This window comes from Alosa sapidissima, chromosome 1 (assembly GCF_018492685.1).
Source record: "Alosa sapidissima isolate fAloSap1 chromosome 1, fAloSap1.pri, whole genome shotgun sequence".
Lineage (NCBI taxonomy): Eukaryota > Metazoa > Chordata > Actinopteri > Clupeiformes > Clupeidae > Alosa > Alosa sapidissima.
The window spans coordinates 45,815,110-45,832,957 of record NC_055957.1 but is presented as its reverse complement, the minus strand read 5'-3'; the positions used below and the strand labels follow the sequence as shown (position 1 = coordinate 45,832,957).

Below are 17,848 nucleotides of genomic sequence, written 5' to 3'. Positions count from 1 at the left end.
TACTGGAACGTCTTGCCTTGATATTTGAATGCAAAGAATTCCCTGCTTGCAGGGGCCACTCGTATTGTAAAAAATGCTTGAACCAGATCAATGGCGGAGAACGTCGTTGCGCTTCCCGGGATGTTGGTCATCAGCACGTTAGCATGTGGGACGTCCGCTGGATAGTCCTCAATGCGTTCATTAACGGGTCTGAGGTCCTGGACCATTCTCCATCGCACTTCGTCTGCCTTCAGTACGGGAAATATAGGTGTGTTGTACCTCGCGCTTGGGACCTCCTCTAAGACTCCTGCTCCCAGGAGATCTTCAATTGTCCCTCTTATCCCTTCAGCTGCTTCTGCTGAAATTGGGTACTGTGGTTGGAAAGGCAGCGTCGCTCCTGGTTTCAGTCTAAACTCCACAGGGCTCGCTGACTTGACCAGTCCTATGTCACCATCTCCTTGTGACCATACCACAGGTGGTACTTGTCTCAATATCCTCTCTGTTCGTTCGGCGTCTGTTTCTGTCGCTTCTTGCAGCATCATCATTCTCCAGGGGGCCGGTCCCGGCCTCCCTGTCTTCTCGTCTGTCTCGCTGTTTATGTGGTACCTCTTGTATTCTTCCCAATCCGGGTCAGATTTGTTGAGGGGCACATGGTTCTTCTTATCCCAGCACCGATATCCTATCCCTCCCAATAGGCCATGCATGCAGTATGGGTTGCCATAGGGGCACCCCTTAACGTAGGGTATACCATAGACCTCTTCCGAGGCCACTTGTCTGCCCTGATGCCCTTCCGGGGGATGTGTTGCTGGTTGTGTTGTCATCTTCTTGAGGCACCATGACAGATGTCGCATGTACGTGCTCCATTCCGCGTCTTCTTTGCTGAACGGCACATGTCTCGTCGCTCCGCTCCTGGGAACAAACGATAGAGACAGAATTGATTCCCATATGGACATTCTTTAGCATAGGGTATCTCCTCCTTCTCCTGTGGTTCTGTATCCATGATCTCGATCACTTGTGGGACTCCCCACACGGTGACCGGGTTGTCCAACTTTATCCTGAACATTGGTTCTCCTTCACAGCTTATGGCCGTTTGGAGTCGGTCATTCCCTGTGTCTTTCCATTTGATGCACTTGGCCTCGAGCATCACTAGGCCCATTTCTCTTGCTCTGTGACCTCTGGCCTCTCTTAGGGTGATGTGTGGCATCGTTCCAGGCATGTTGAAGATCACACCTAAGTCCCATCCTTCCACAAATTTCACTTCGGCGGCCACTCCTTCTCTGGCCACTACTAGTGCGCATATGTCAAGTGGGATGCGTCCCCACTTGCTCATTTCCTTATTCCATTTCTCCTCTTTCTCTTTGTTTGGCGTTTGGTCGAATTTTATCGTACAGTGAAAAGGGCATCTCGGAGTCCTTAACCGGGCATGAAGGCTGCTTATTTGAAGAACATGCTCGTTGTAGACCACACACTCCACGTTCGGTTCCAATTGTCCAATCCAGTAGACCTGATGAGTTTCAGTTTGAGATGGGGCACCTATTCTTAGGGCCATTTGGGTTGCTAGTCCTGTTATCTGTACTCCTGTTGGGGAGCACTCAATTTGGAGTCTTAGGTTGCATAGCGCATCCCGTCCCAATAGGTTGACGGGCGTGTGTTCTGCTATTAAGACTGGTATCCTGATTTCCTTGTCTTCTATTTGGATTGACACTGGGGCTGTCATTGGAATTAGCTGCGTTTTTCCCGAAAAACCCACCGTCTTCATACATTTTCCTGAAGACCTGGGGAGGTGTTGGGCATCTTTTGGGTGAAGACAAGTATACGTTGCCCCTGTCTCTACTAAACATTTGACTTCCATGCCCTCAATTAGAACCTGCAGCATTGGTTCTGCGTCAGCCCCCCTTGTCAGGGCGGGGAACTGACCCTCCCCTGGGTTTTCTGGGCCTCGTCAATTCCAGTTTCCCCGTAGAGAGTTGTGGGGCTCTCCCTTGTTGGGGAGCATAATTTCCCCCTTGCATTTGTCCTTGATTTGCCTGTCCTCCTTGGTTGTTCTGGCCTCTGGCTTTTGTCGGGCAATCCCTGGAGATGTGTCCCGTTCCTCCGCACATCCAACATTGAATGCTGTTTCCTTGATTCTGCTGGCCCTGGTATTGTCCTCTTCCGTAGCCTCCTCTGCCTTGTCCTCCTCTTCCTGGACGGAATCCTCCTCTACCTCTTGGCTGGTGCCATTGTTGTCTCTGCTGCTGTTGTTGTGGGGGTCCATACGGCGCTTGTTGTCATGTCTGCATCATGGGCTGCACAGGTTGTGGCTGCATCATCACTGGCTGTTGCACCATAGGTTGTTGCATCACCGGTTGTTGTGACTGGGGGGCAGGGGCTGTAGTGGGCATCACTGGAGCTTGGGTGGCTGCCTTCTTTGCCCCTTTTGCCTCCTGGAGCTGTACATGGGTCAGCTTCCTTATAGCCTCCTTCTCTTGCTGCTCCTCCTTGTCTCTTCCTTGTGTGTACAGAGTTACATGGTGCACCACTGCTAGTCTGAATTCCTCTTTAGGCATTGCTGCCAGGCGCCAGTCATTTTCCAACTGTGTCCTTACTTCTCTTGGCAGTGCATCCATGACCGCTCTCCTGAACTGCATAGTGAGGGGTCCTGAGTCTTCTGGCCTTTGTTCCATCCTTATCGTCCATTCCTGCGCTGCCTTTTCCACGAAGGCTGCGGGATTATCACTGTCTTTGAGTTTCTCTATCCAGACGGCTGAGGGGCTGTACTGGTTGGGGTATGCTGCCCTTAAGGCTTTCCATATGTCATTTCGGACACTGTCGAAACACAGGGCATCCCTGTTGGCATTCATCAGTCGTCCTAGGTTCTCTCTCTCCAGCACAGCCTCTGTGTCAGCCTTTCCCAATATCAGGCCGAGTAGATACTTTATATCTCCCATGGCTAGGTTCCGGCCTTGAGTCTCCGATTCTAGCCGACTTATCCATCGGCCCGCACCTTCATGTAGGACAGGAAGTCGTGAGATGAGGCCATTCACGTCTGAGTGGGTCCACGGCTGGTAGTGGGCCGTTTGGTTTTTTGTTATCAATGGTGCCATCACAACCGCTTCTTCCTCATCCGATTCTTCTAGGATGGCTTCCTTCCTTTCCTTTTCTTTTCGTGCTTTCTCTCTTTCTTTTTTCCCTTCCTTTTCCAGTTTTTCCAGCTCCTTCTTGTTCTCCTTCAGGCCTTTCTTGACTCCTCCTTCAATCTCGTTGAGTCCCTTTCGCACTCCCTTTCTGATCTCGTCCAGGCCTTTCTCCACTCCTTTCTTTACTCTGCTGATTCCAAACAGTCCTGTGGTAAGCACACTGGGTGGGATCATCACTGGGAGTATTCCGGCCTGTTCTTTACACGCCGCTACTTGTCGTTGGTGGGTCTTCACACCCCGTTTCCCTTTGAACGTCTCTCCGCAGCCGAGACACACTGAGGGGTCCATTTCTTCCAAGACCTGTGGCAGCTCTCTCTGGATTTGTTCTGCGAGGAGCTGTTCCAAGACACCCAGTTCTTCTCCCTCGCCTTCCGCCGACTCATAGTCCTCTTCTGAGCCAACCTGGCTGTCTACCCCGTTCGTGTCTTCCTCCTCTTCTGGCGCCGCGTCTGGACCGCAGGTCAGTTTGAGGGTTAGCCGGCGGGTCCTTTTATTCTTGTCTCTTTGATCCTGTTTATCGAGGGACTCTCGTCTGAGTTCTTGACGGCTTTCCTCCCCTTTCCTACTCTCCTGTTTTTTTCTCAGTTCCTTGCTCCTCTTTATTTCTTCCTCTCTGAGTCTTCCTTCCTGCTCTGCCATGGTCTTCATTCTTTTCAGGACTTCCGTCATTTCCCTTCTCAGGCTCTCGCTGCATTTCCTGCAGGCCCCTTTGTACTTGACATGTTCCGGCGTGCTCCCTGGACTTGCCCCCTTGTCTCCCCATTTCTCCGCCTCTTCTATTTCCTCCATAATCTTTTGTGCCAGCCGTCCCTCTTCTGATCCAATTTTTCTGGCGGCCTTCAATTTTTTCAGGCCTTCTTCCATTCTCATCAATTTTCTCTCATACCATTTTTCAATCTCTTGTTCCTATCTTCTTCTGTTTCGATACCTATCCTCTGCTTGCCTAGTGGCTTTTTCCACTTCTTCCCTGCATTCCTGGATGTATTTCTCGAGCTTTTGCCATAGCTCCCCGCACCCCTTCGTCACGGGCTCCTCGTCCATCTGTGATCTCACCCAGGTCAGGGCTTTCAGAGCCTCTTTTCCTAGGACCTCCTTCTCCTTTTCCCCTGTGGCCCTCATCCATTCCTCCATGACTGCCTCCAGGTGGTGCCACAGGTTCATATACCACTGTCCCTGTTTCCTTTCTTCCCCCTCGGGGGCCTGCTCTCTTCTTGGGCCTGGGAGGTGTTGGGGCTCGTTTCCTTTGGCTCTCGGGTCACCCGCACCCGTCTCCTGGCTCCCCCAATAGGACTTTTGGGGGCTGGTTATAGGGGGGCCACTCGTTTCCCAATGTCCTTCTGTGCTTACTTGGAAATCACTCACCACCTCCTCTTCCGATTTTCTTACAGCATCTTCCCCTCCGGTTCATCCTTTTTCTTCATCTGGCTCTGCATTTCCCAGAAGGTATTCTGGGAGCGTCGTCTTGGTGGGGGATGATGGTGGCGATGATCGTGCAGATGCCGGCTGAGGTGTTGAAGGTCTCGGCTGGGGATTGGCCTGTTCCCATCTGATTCTCTTTATTTCTTTCAGCACCTCCGCGCAGGTTCCTTCCAGTGTGATTCCTTTCACCACTAGTGGGGCTTGCACTGCCAGGTGCACTGTTGGGGCCTGTGGTCCATACACTGGTGCTTGTATTGCCAGGGCCCGTGGGTCTCTTTCTTCCAAGCGTCGGATTATTTCCCGCACGTTGTCTTCCCCTCGTGGCATTTCCGGGTACAGTTTATCCTTTTCCCTGTATGGGGGAGGACGTAGCTCCTCCATGGGTGGAGCTCCTGGCTCCGATATTTGGGTCAGGGTATCCAGTTCTCTTCTTGCGGGCTGTGATTGGGGGCACTTTTCTGTAATGGGCGTTGTGGGTGGCGTGTCATTCTGGTCAGCCCTTTGCCTTTTCTTTCTCTCAGATATTTTAGCGAAGGCCTCCAGAGTGTTCAATTCCTTCTCTCTTTTCTCCTGCCTCCGCGTGCTTTTGTCATAGCCTTTGTAATTCATGATTTTCTCCCTCATTTGGGCAATTATTGTCGGGTTGAGTGACCCCTCTTTTGGCCACGCTGTGTGGTCTCCTTTGTACCTTAAGAACCATTTGTGGTTGATGCCTTTTATGTCCTTTTCAGCGATGGCATTTTTCTTTATTACTTCCTCCAGGGGTGTCATTACTCTGGTCGCCATTTTTAGAGGTCGTGTTCTCCGGAAATATCACAAACCTCGTCACCCCATATAGACCTGTAGTAATTATTTTCAAATTCCGCTATTTCTCCCTCAGCACTGCAGAACCTAAGAGAGTCCTCCCTGTCTTGTCTCTCCCTCTCCCTCTGGCACCTGTTCTGGTCCTTTTCTTCCCAGTCCAGTCGAAGGTCGCTCACCGTGTATAGTATAGTGTCCCTCACTTCTCCCCAATCTTCAAGGACAGTATTTAGTTCAGCTCTTCCTCCTTCAAATACCTCTCCTTTATCGTTTATGGCGCTCACGCTCCACCCTCTATCCCCGTGTTCGGCGATCCTTATTGTCCACGCCTCTTTTATTTCTGAGACGCCAGATGTGCCTTCTTCTTTACTCCCGGCTGCTTGGGGCTGTGGTCCCTCCTGTTCTTTTTCCGGCAGGGTATAGGGGGTCAGCTCCGACTCCAGGGGAAGTGTTGCCTTCTTGTCTATTTCCTCCCGATACCTGCATCTGAAAGGGAATCTGCACCCAAAGGGAAACCGTCCCACGTACCCCACGTGTTCCTGATCTTCTCGGTCTCGGATGCTTATTTTCCAATCGTGTTCGCCGTATTCAGTGATATCTATGGTCCAGATCACGTTTTGTTGCTGATGTTCCATATACTCTCAAAGCCCTTCTCTGGACCTACCTAATGGGTTCCTGAGCCTTCGCTTAATCTGATGTGTCGCTATCGTCACTCCTCGTGTCCATAGGCGTTCCTAACTCTAACAGGTAAGCTCTCCCTATCAGGTATTCAACTTTCTCTAACAGCTCCGCTTAACTGTGGCACCTGTATGTTCCACTCACAAGGCCCTCTCGGTTCCTTGTAAATATATACCACTTATTATCTTGCTGTCTAGGGAAAGTTGTATGCCACTTACTTTCTAAGTTCATTCACTACTGGTGGGCGTTGTCTTGTCTGTTCTCTCTAGATTCTTACTTTATTTTATTATTATGATTATCCTTATATTACCAATGCTATCTCATCAGTGGGGACTTTGAATTCCTACTTTCCTTTTCAATAATATCTCTTCACTCGAAATTATCTTTTAACCTTTTATTTTGTTTTAACAAAGTACATTTATTGGCTTTATTTCTCTTTTATTTTATTGAAGTAAGTACAAAGCTTTCATTTAAGCAAAGTTAGCAGATTACTATTCCTTTTATCTAGCTAAGCAGTTATTATAGAGGCTTTGCAGCAGTACCTCCCCTTTGACTTTTTCCTAGTTTCTATCTATAATCCCTATTCGTCCTCCTTCTTCTTGCAGCTGGGGAATCTCTCTCAAACTTGCACTTCCTTCCCTCAGGTGGGGCAAAGAGCTGGTCAACTACTGGCCTTGTGTTTACTCCTACAAACTTTCCGACCTGCTCTATCACTGTCTGCAGGGCCAAAGGCGCTATGCAGGTGCCTAATCTCGAGTGGGTTCCTCCGTACTTGTCAAAATGGTCAATGTGAACTGAATATTTATCCCTACTGTTCCCTTCCTTGTTCCAAAACACCGACACTGCCAAAGACTCTCTCATGAAACTGGCCAGTCTACCTCTGTCTCGGCCGACTATCTCTCTTAGTTCCTGTTCTGTGTTCTGGACTGGCTGGGGCTCAGCTGGGCCGCCACTTCCCCCCTGCTCTTCCTCTAGCTCTGGCTCAGGGCTATACTGGGGCCTTGTTGGGCTGTAACTTGGGCTATTAACTATACGGAATGGACTACGGATTAGCAGGTGGGATACGGTATTACCTGGATAGGGAGTTGGAGCTCTCACTGGACCCCACAGACCTGACTCCTGGCGTCCCTCTTCCTCGGTCCCTATGCTGCTGTAGGTTGTCTCTGGTGGGACACTAACATCCCACTGTCTAATGCCTTCCTCTATCTCTCTCACGCTACTGTTTGGAGTGAACTCTTCTAGGGAGTGTGTGTCAGGCTCTCCCTCACCCGAGTCGTCAGAAATTTCAAGATGATAGAGGATTCTTCCTTGGGGCCCTGGCTGATCGTCTCTCACAATCCTGAGCTTGGGTACTACGGCTCTAACAGGGGACTCAGGGGGGGTATCTGCATAAGCCTCCAACAACTGCAACAATTTTCTTATGTTCAGACTATGGTTGTCGTGCAATTTTCTTATGAATACCGCTGCGGCAGCTTCAATCAAGTGGGTTTGACGTCCGCTGTCTGTCAGTGTGACGATCCTCCTTCCCTCGCCGAGCTCCTCTACCTCAAGTGTGTGTGTGCACTTCACTCGCATCTATTGTGGGCCTACGCCCAGGCAACAAAGCAAAACACAACGGCGCACACTCAGCTTTTACAGAAACAACAGTAGATTATGATAAGATATATTTTGTTCATCACCCTTTGTTCAGGACAGTTTATTACACATTTAATTCACAGCTAATATTGCAGTTTACCTATTAATCCTTTCTGTTCTCTGAAACACACATATATTTTAGGGCAGCCCGTGCTCCCTTTACACAAAATGCTATTTTAGTTTTCTCCTTGAAAACTAGATTTCCTCCTTGAAAATTAAAACACTATTTTAGTTTTCTCCTTGAAAACTTGATTTCCTCCTTGGAAATTATTACATGGCCATTTGACTCAGTTTTCTCCTTGAAAACTACTTTTAACCGGTTTTCCAAAATTACAAAACGCTTTTTAAGATCAACAGTACAACCCAATCTCCGTCTTGTCTCCACTATTCTTTTGAGGATTCAGGTAAACACCCCTTGCCGGCCTACCCACTGACTCCCACAGTACAGCCTTCCATAATAATAAGCAAAACGCTTACCTTTGGGCCCTGGAACGCTGTACTGCTGAAGTCTGCTTCACCCGGGACGGAACTGCTTCCCTTGTTGAATCCTTTCAAATCTCGGTAGAACCTCCAGATCTGTCGCGGAAAATTGACCACTTCCCGAACCTCGAATCCAACTAACACTCTGATGTCAAAGACCCGCAGGAGAACACCAAGATGAGAAGCGCTGAAGACCGTTGATCCTTTATTCACCGTTTTGCAGTGAGAATACAATCCAAACAGCGTCAGGACTGGACCGTCAGGCAATAGAGTGATGAGTCGCAGCTGCTACCCCGATGAGATCTGATCTGAATGTGCCTGAGCTCTTTCTTTTATGCTCTCAGGGGCCTGGGAGGCGTTCCTATCATCAGGAACATCACCAGGCCCCTTTTAGCCAATCAGACCAATCAGATCAGTTTTTGGACTTGAGATATTGGTGGAAAACCCTTCTCATTTAAACATAAAAAAATGTGTGTTGCTAGGCAGAATACATGTGACCAGGTTCTATGTGTAAGCTGTTGCCAGGCAGGGTATGTTTCGTTTGGTTCTATGTGTCACTCCAACTTTGGTTTCACTTCCCCTTTCTGGAAAGTCCCTGCATCTTCTCTTCTGCTAGCTCCTTCTATTTATGCCCTTCTGGTAAGTACTTTTTCTCTCCCAGGCCCTGTCCTGTTTACTTTCACTCTTAGTTTCTGACAGTCCAGTCCCATGACTTCCAGTAAATGTCGCACAACAGTTGCACAAACAACATTCTTATGATAAATGGAATCATTTCTGATAAACCAATACATACAAGCATGATGCCTTAATAAAATCACCACAGTAGCCTAGAAATCTAGATGCGCCCCTAGCAGCAGCAAATTACATTTGCTGCCAGGGCTAGTCTAGTAACTCTCTGTTGGCTTGTGAGCTCCAGAAATCGAAACTAAATCAGGCCATTGAAATCGTGTATAGAGTCGTTAGGTGGGCTTAACATAATGATTGATGGCAGAGTTGCAACGGTTTGGCTTGAATTCCCTGATACTTGAAAACAAATAAGATGGATGTTGCTGCTGGCGAACAGTGTGACACAATAAAAGCTTAACTCATGTTGGCAAACGTTTGAACTAGCCAACTAGCTCCGCTGGTGAGAAACGCATGTCACTCATAGCGCTGCCGCTGTCCTATTGCGTGCAGAGGGAATTTGAAAGACAACTGATTATCCCGCCCCTCGGACTGAACACTGCGAACGGTGAGTGCCCAGACCCTACATTTTAATGTGGGTCTGGCTCGGCAGGCTAATAGTATATATATAAACTTAGGGAGTCTTTTCACCAACAGTATTCTAACAATACTCTATTGTAGTATGCTAACCACCACAACCCAACAGTATTCTAACAGTACTCATCTCTACAACTCTGTGCTAATCTCTACAACCCAATAGTATTCTAACAATACTTGATTCTACAGGACTATTTATTTGTCGTGGATAAGATGAAGGGTTTGATAATGGAAGGCAGTGTTTCCCAGATAATTGAATTGTATTTGTGGTGGTAGGTGAAGGGGGGGTGGGTTCTGTGTTGGAGTCAATAGATAAACAGCCTATATAATTATACAGTTATACTTGCCTTGCACTACTAGTTCATATTGACAAGTAGTTGTAATGTTATAGTGTGCTAACCTCCACAACACAACAGCATTCTATTCTAGTATGCTAACCTCCACAACCCAACAGCATTCAAACACTAATGCTTCAAGTGGGATTTGAACTCTCAACCTAAGGATCACCAGTACAAGGCATTAGTCCACTGAGCCACTGCCAATTCTACATGTTGGCCAGTCACATTCACATGATGAAAATGTGTACTGGTAAACACACAAGAAAAACTCCAAGCATACATTTGACAATAAAATGAAGGGCTTCCCTAAAAGAGTACACCTGAAAACTTTTTGAAATTCTGGGGCAATTAGACATTTGTAGAGATTAACACTAATAGATGAAATATAAATATGATGGACGTAATGATGAAGGAAAAATAGTAAACAAAGAAGTTCCCCTAAATGTAATAGAGAGTCCCGGCATTCTGATTCTTGGTAACTGATGAGTGTGAATGTTGATTGATTGATGTCATTCAGGTGCTGTTCAATGGTGTGAATCTTAAATGACAAATCCTAAAGCTCTAACGGGGATTCGAACACTCAACCTAAGAAACACCAGTACAAGGCACACATTTCAATACCTGGTTATGACGCCACATATACCGCCCCTGGGTGAGACTTACCTTGACTTGCACCCTGATAGGATGTGGTGGAGGCTGCCCACACACGAGCAAAGTATGCATCTATCATCCTCACCAAACCATTGACTTAAATTCTTGGGAGATGGGAGCACATCATATGTAGCATCTAACATAAATCTGATCCTACCATCTTCCATGCCCCATAGATCTTTCCATTTAATCCGTCTTTTTTCCACCCCTTCCCAGTTCACCCACTGCCCTTGTTTTGCCTGCGACACTGCCTTAGTACATCTTACAGTCTCCTCCTGTCTATGCGTTTCCTCTTTTCTCCTGCAGAAGCCTTGCTCCACAAGGGTTTACTTACGCCCACCCCTAGACCCCCCCGCCCGTGCTGCACATGGCCCATTATATCCCTATGCCTCAATGCTGATTGAGCTTGCTTAACTGCCTGTTCAGGGTTCCACTTCCTCCCTGCATTAACTGTGGGTGCAACTTTCCTCACCACTGGGTCCTTGGACTGAGTAAGAGTAATTTCCAATCTAGCCTGACCACACTTAAATTCCTCTGTCAGACTAGATATTGGCAACTCTACAATGCCCTTCCCATACAAGGCTACACTGCTTAAGCAGCATGGGCCTCAGAGCCATTTTCTGACAAAGGAGTTGATCATTTTTTCCAACCTCTCTACCTTTGACAGAGGAACTTCATAAACTGTCAATGGCTACATTAGCCGAGGCAATAAACCAAACTGCAAACACCACAGCTTGAGCTTACCTGGCAGCCCTGCCTTGTCAATTTTTGCAATACCTTTCCTAGTGACCTGTCTCAAGTCTTCAACCTGTGATTTATCACTAAGGCTTGCATCACACCTTCTCAGACTCTTCACTGGTTTCTCCAGAACTGTGGGAATCACCTCTTTATTTATAGCAAACTTCTTATCTATTACCTTCCCTTTAACAATTGAGAGACTCCTAGACTTGCTTGGCTTCACCTTCATTCTGGCCCATTGCAGATTGCTATTTAACTTATCCAGCAACCTGTTGGTGCATGAAACGGTTGATGCCAAGGTTGTCATGTCGTCCATGAAAGCCCTAATCAGGGGGAGGCGTGGCCCTCCCTGCAACTTCTCCCCACCCACTACCCATTTTGAGGCCCTAATGATGACCTCCATTGCCATTGTAAAAGCAAGTGGGGAGATGGTACATCCCGCCATGATTCCTATCTCGAGTTGTTGCCACCCTGTGGTGTACTCAGCTGTAGTAAAACATAATTGAATATCCAGAAAGTATGCTTTTACTAGGCTTTTAATGCTACCTGCGATTCTGAAATAATCAAAGGCCTCCCACAACAGACTATGCGAGACTGACCCAAAAGCATTAGCCAAATCCAAGAACACAACGTGCAGGTCTGTCTTCTCACGCTTTGCTAACTGAATTTGGTGCCACATCATGCTGGTATGCTCTAAACACCCGGAGAAGCCAGGAACTCCAGCTTTTTGCACCGTGGTATCAATTAGTTTATTTCTTTCAAGGTAACTTGTCAGTCTCTGTGCCACCACACTGAAGAAAACCTTCCCTTCAACATTCAGTAGACTAATTGGCCTAAATTGATTCATCTCCACTGCGTCCTTTTCTTTGGGAATAAATATTCCCCCAGCCCTCCACCAAGCCTTGGGAATATGATTTTTCCAAATTATTTTCATTAATTGCCATAGAAATCTTAAAACATCTGGTGCACTCTTATACAACCGGTAGGGCACTCCATCAGGTCCCGGGGCTGAAGAGGCCCTTGTACGTTTTATTACTTCTTGCACCTCTTTCCACCTTGGTGGACTATCGTCGCATTGGCTACTTAATTCACCAATAGGTGGGATATCAGCGGGAAATACCATCTCTCTGAACCTCTCCTTATCTTTGTGCACTCCCTCTAAATAGCCTACTCCTCAAGCTTCTGCTTAGGTTCCAAAAGACTACCACTCTTCTGCATTACGAATAAAGACTTAACACATTTAAATGGGTCTTTATAGAATGCTAGTCGAGCTTCTTCCTATTTTTCCTAATATTTTCAGCTCTTCTTAGCACTGCCAACCGCTCCCTCACATCTGCCTGTAGGCAGTCAATACCTTCCTTCTCACCATTTGCCTGTAGGCAGTCAATACCTTCCTTCTCATCATCTGCCTGTAGGCAGTCAATACCTTCCTTCTCATCATCTGCCTGTAGGCAGTCAATACCTTCCTTCTCATCATCTGTAGCTTTTCTCCACCGCTTCTTAAGATGCCTCCTCTCCTTGATAAGTTTATCTATCTCCTGCTGGCGCCTAGATTTGACTACCTCATGTTGCCGTTTTGCCCTTATCTCAATAGTCCCAAATCTTTCCTTACCTAGCTATAAATAATATCTCCCATTTTCTCTAATTTGCTTTCAGCCGTCCCTTTGAGCTGACCTAGGATGCTGACCAAATCACTATTAACATCTTCCCACATTCTACATTCTGCTGCACCTGGCCATCTGACCCCAGGCCTATGACCATTAATCTTCTCCCTCCTTGGCTGACTGGCCTCTCTTTCTGCCTCAGTGCTAGAACTTTCCTCAACAACAGGGGTGCTGATGTCCTGCGAACTGTAGGTTTCTTCCTGTCGCTGAACTTCAACCGACTGACTTAATGCACTTCTTAAGAAGTAGCTATTAATGCGGGGATCAATAATTACCTGAACCATGGCACCGAGGATGATACATTTTTTATGGTATGTTGGTCTAGATAGAGATAGATAGATAGATAGATAGATAGATACTTTATTGATCCCCAGGGGAAATTCAAGGTCTCAGCAGCAGCATACATACAACACAAACACATTCTTTAACAGCAGAAAGAGTAATTAAAGTATATAATATAAAAACACAACTAAGCAGTAAGGACAGTAGAAGATAAAGAATATATAAAAATATACTAAATTACAAAAATACAAATTATACTTAATCTAAATCAATTCTAAAAACAGTATCCACATAGTGGTCATGAATAAATCAGAGGCGCTTGCAATGACTGAGGCAGGGACTGAGCCTGTGATTCTCTGTGCATAGTAAGGTATGGTAAGGTGCTCTAAGGTGCTCTGTGTGAATGAGTGTCATGGTGGTAGTGCAATGGTGATAGTGGTCATGGTGATAGTGCAAATGAGTAAGTCAACAGTGCAACAATGCAGAAATAAAGTAAAGTAAAGTCTATATATCTATATATTTAACTATTTAAGAAAATGCATAAGTGTGGCCACAGTTCGGCTGTGGCATGGAGGGGGGCGGGGGTCATGCATGTGTGCTGATGTGCTAATATAGCACGCAAACAGTGAGGCATAAAGACAGTGGTACAAGTGGCTAGTGGACAGACAGTACCAAACATGGAGGGGGTGAAGAGGCAGACAGACTATGCAGAGAAGTCTATCTCTCCTCTTCCCTTAAGTGAGGCATTGAACAGTTCAATGGCCCTGGGGACAAATGACTTTCTCAGTCTGTCAGTTGTGCAAGGCAGTGAGCGAAGTCTCCAGCTGATCAGGCTCTTCTGCTTAACAATAGTGCTGTGGAGTGGGTGACACTCATTGTCCAAGATGTTGATCAGTTTGTTCAGGGTCCTTTTGTCAGATAGTGAAGTGATGCACTCCAGTTCAGCTCCAACTACAGAGCCAGCTTTCCTTACCAGCCTGTCAATTCGCCCCACATCCTTCTTCCTTGTGCTTCCTGCACACATTGAAGGACCGCAGCCTCCTCAGGAAGTACAGCCTGCTCTGCCCTTTCTTGTAGAGTGCGTCAGTGTTGGCTGACCAGTCCAGTTTATTGTCCAGGTGGAGACCCAGATACTTGTAGGTGCTAACCACCTCCACATTGACCCCATCAATGTGGACTGGTAGCAGAGTGGGCTTAGACCTGCGAAAATCCACCACCATCTCCTTGGTCTTTGAAGTGTTAAGTTGAAGATGATTGAGTTTGCACCATTGCACAAAGTCCTCCACCAGGCCCCTGTACTCCTCCTCCTGCCCGTTCCTGATACACCCCACAATTGCAGTATCATCAGAAAACTTCTGCATGTGGCATGACTCGGTGTTGTAGCAGAAGTCAGATGTGTACAGGGTGAACAGGACTGGAGAGAGCACAGTTCCCTGTGGCGCTCCGGTGCTGCAGATCACAGTGTCAGAGAGACAGTTCTTCAGTCTGACGAACTGTGGTCGCTCGGTCAGGTAATCTGTAATCCAGGTTACCAGGTGAGCGTCCACACCCATCTGCAAGAGCTTGTCTCCCAATCTGAGGGGCTGGATGGTGTTAAAAGCACTTGAGAAATCAAAGAACATGATTCTCACAGCACTTTTCCCCTTGTCCAGGTGGGAATGTGTCCTGTGTAGAAGATAAGTGATGGCATCGTCCACGCCCACTTTCTCCTGGTAAGCAAACTGTAACGGGTCTAGTGCATGGCGTACCTGGGGTCTGAGCATGCCTAAGACCAATCGCTCCATTGTCTTCATCACATGTGATGTAAGAGCGACAGGTCTGTAGTCATTAAGCTCACTAGGGTGTGGCTTCTTAGGGACAGGGGTGAGACATGATGTCTTCCACAGTGTTGGAACTTGTCCAAGGCGTAGGCTCAAATTGAAGATGTGCTTCAGTGGCTCCCCCAGTTCAGCAGCACAGGCCTTGAGTAGCCTTGGGCACAGTCTGTCAGGCCCAGCTGCTTTATTGCTGCGTGATTTCTTAAGTCTCAATGGCCCGCATCAACCTAGCCCATAACCACTCATTTGGGATTTGCACCATGTGTCACACACGCACACATACTGTACACGCACGCATACACATGCGCATGCAGACACACAGGCGCGCCTGCAGGTGTACGTCCGTACGCACTGTGCGTACCATCAGGCTCAACAACGAGAGAAAATTTCCCTGTGTGTGTGTAATGTGTATGCTCACCAAAAAAAGAACAAGGTAGGCAATTTGTGTGCTTGTCAGAACGTTAGACAGCATTACAGCTGTTTAAAGCCAGACGTCAAGAACAAAACAAGGTGACTTTAGCCTGTATAGGGCTGTATCTATCTAGGGTCTAGGGCTGTCCAAATGAATAGGTCATAGTAGACGTTGTTGTTGTATTATTGCATGTGGATGTTGTTATGCTATATAGGCTAATTTTTTGCTGACCAATGCACGGCTAAACCGGGAAAACGGATTTACCACGCGTATTTTTTTTTTTTTTGCGGGGGGGGGGCGATGGGTCGGGTGTGCGTACCATAGCATTAATTCCTGCAGGCGCCCCTGCAGACACACACACACATGGGTACGCACGCACTCATACAAACACACACACGCACACCAACACACACAGGCACGCACATACAAGCATACACAAAAGTTGCAAGAGAGATGGAGAGAAATTGACAAGCATGGTTTATTTTTGCTGAGAGGATGTACAGGACTGAGCGCTGGTCATATTTTGTACTGCTATTATATGCGGTACATCTAGTTTCACTTCATTTCACACCTCTCATTCACTTCACTTTATAGGAGGTGGCCACTGAAAGTGTTGCGCCTATTCCCGTCTGTGTAGATAGCCCTGCCACTAAACATCTCTATGTACACCCTGTCTGACACTTCCAAGTCGAGAATGACAGTGTTAGATGTTGTGTCTTCTGAGTCTGCTCCGGGTAGGTTATCAGTAGCTGAGACCACCATTTCCCCGTTCTTAATCAACTTTGCCCCGCTGGCGTGGTTGTGGCCGATCGGATTAAAGAGGACAAAGGTGAAAAAGTAGACCCCTTTCACCGGCACTGTGAATATGCCTGTTAGAAAAAACAACATATTTTATGTTACTATTTTGAATAGAATGAACAATCATCCCAAATTCAATTCCTTTAACATGCCATCCTCAGCAAGTCTATCAAGTTTTCCTAAAAACATTAAAGTGATTGTACTTGTACCTGTACTTGGATCGTAGGCACTTCCGACATTAGTAATGACATTATCATATTTTAGTATGACATCTCCGTTGAAAGGTCCAATAAATTCATATGATTTCTGAGTCTGTAGAGTGGCGGAGAATGCCACTATTGCGAGAAACAAAGAATAACAATTTGCAACAAAATACTATTAAAATCATCATGATTGTTACCTATTAATTCTTCAAAATAATTAGGCTACAGAACAATTTGGAATAATTATTAAAAGTCAATAATGGAAGGGAAGACAAAAGTAAGCCCCTCATTATCTGGCACAGTATTTGACACAAAAGTTACAGAGAAAAAAATACATCAATTTTGAGTGGCAATGTCAAACCAAGATTTGCTGTTTAGAAAAGATTTGTTAGAAAAATACTTTTTTGTTTGGTGGAAAGAAAGTAGCAAGGACAATTTCAGCAGGAAAAATGATGTATATTAATATAGTTTTTCTCACCACCAATCTTCGGATGCTGTTTGATAGTTTCCAATTCCTTCTGTAAGGCTAAAACAAGACATTTAATTAATTCACACTGAAGTAAGCATTATAATCCACTATTATGTTTTTCTCCAATTAACATTACCTTCGATTTGGCTCTTCAGCTCCGCAACAGTGTCACTAATGTGAGAGTCTGTGGTTGGATGTGTCTCTGCCACATACACAGAAACCAAAAACACAATCAGCTTTGGAGAAATCATCCTCTTTGCAGACCTCTTATAAGTTGTAAAATAACATTTGGTGTTTCTGTGTTCCTTATAAAGTCTAAACGCTGGTTAATATTAACCTCAAGACAGTCAATAATATTGATTGCCCCCTTTCCGGCTGCCAGTTGCCAGGGCAAACCAGTTGAACCACTTCTACAACAGGTTTGAGGGCAGCCGTGGCCTACTGGTTAGCACTTTGGACTTGGACCAGAGGGTTGCCGGTTCGAACCCCGACCAGTAGGAACGACTGAAGGCCCTTGAGCAAGGCACCTAACCCCTCACTGCTCCCCGAGCGCCGCTGTTGATGCAGGCAGCTCACCTCACTGCGCCGGGATTAGTCTGTGCTTCACCTCACTGTGTGTTCATTGTGTGCTGAGTGTTTCACTAATTCACGGATTGAGATAAATGCAGAGACCAAATTTCCCTCACGGGATATATACAGGATATATACAAAAGAGTATATATACTATACTATACTTGACTGTCCTGCTCCAGCTCCAATGGCAGTGGTCTGTCCACCACCCCCTGCTGACTCAGACACACTCTTGCTTGTTTGCCTGCCCAACCCACACCTTCCCCCTCCCAGTGCAACACTCATCCCCACCATCACAGGCTATCGCACCCCTCCCCCACATGGTGACCACGAACAGTGCGACAACAATGGCTTCAAATATTCTTGATACGGTTTCAGGGAAGACGGGGGAAAAAAAGATCATTTTGGTACGTGTGGACTAGGCCTCAGTCAACAGCCATCAGTCTCCAGCCACCTGACAACCCCCTCAGTGCAA

General features: G+C 46.7%; 1 protein-coding gene across 1 annotated transcript; it reads right to left on the bottom strand.

Moving 5' to 3' along the window:
- Positions 1–15,793: 15,793 nt before the first annotated feature.
- Positions 15,794–17,102, bottom strand: LOC121708413 (complement C1q-like protein 2). Its single transcript, XM_042091016.1, has 4 exons — positions 16,940–17,102; positions 16,813–16,860; positions 16,341–16,466; positions 15,794–16,202 (listed from the first exon to the last, which is right to left on the bottom strand). Exons 1-4 carry the CDS (start codon positions 17,052–17,054, stop codon positions 15,922–15,924), a joined length of 570 nt encoding a protein of 189 aa, XP_041946950.1. The 5' UTR covers positions 17,055–17,102; the 3' UTR covers positions 15,794–15,921.
- Positions 17,103–17,848: the final 746 nt, after the last annotated feature.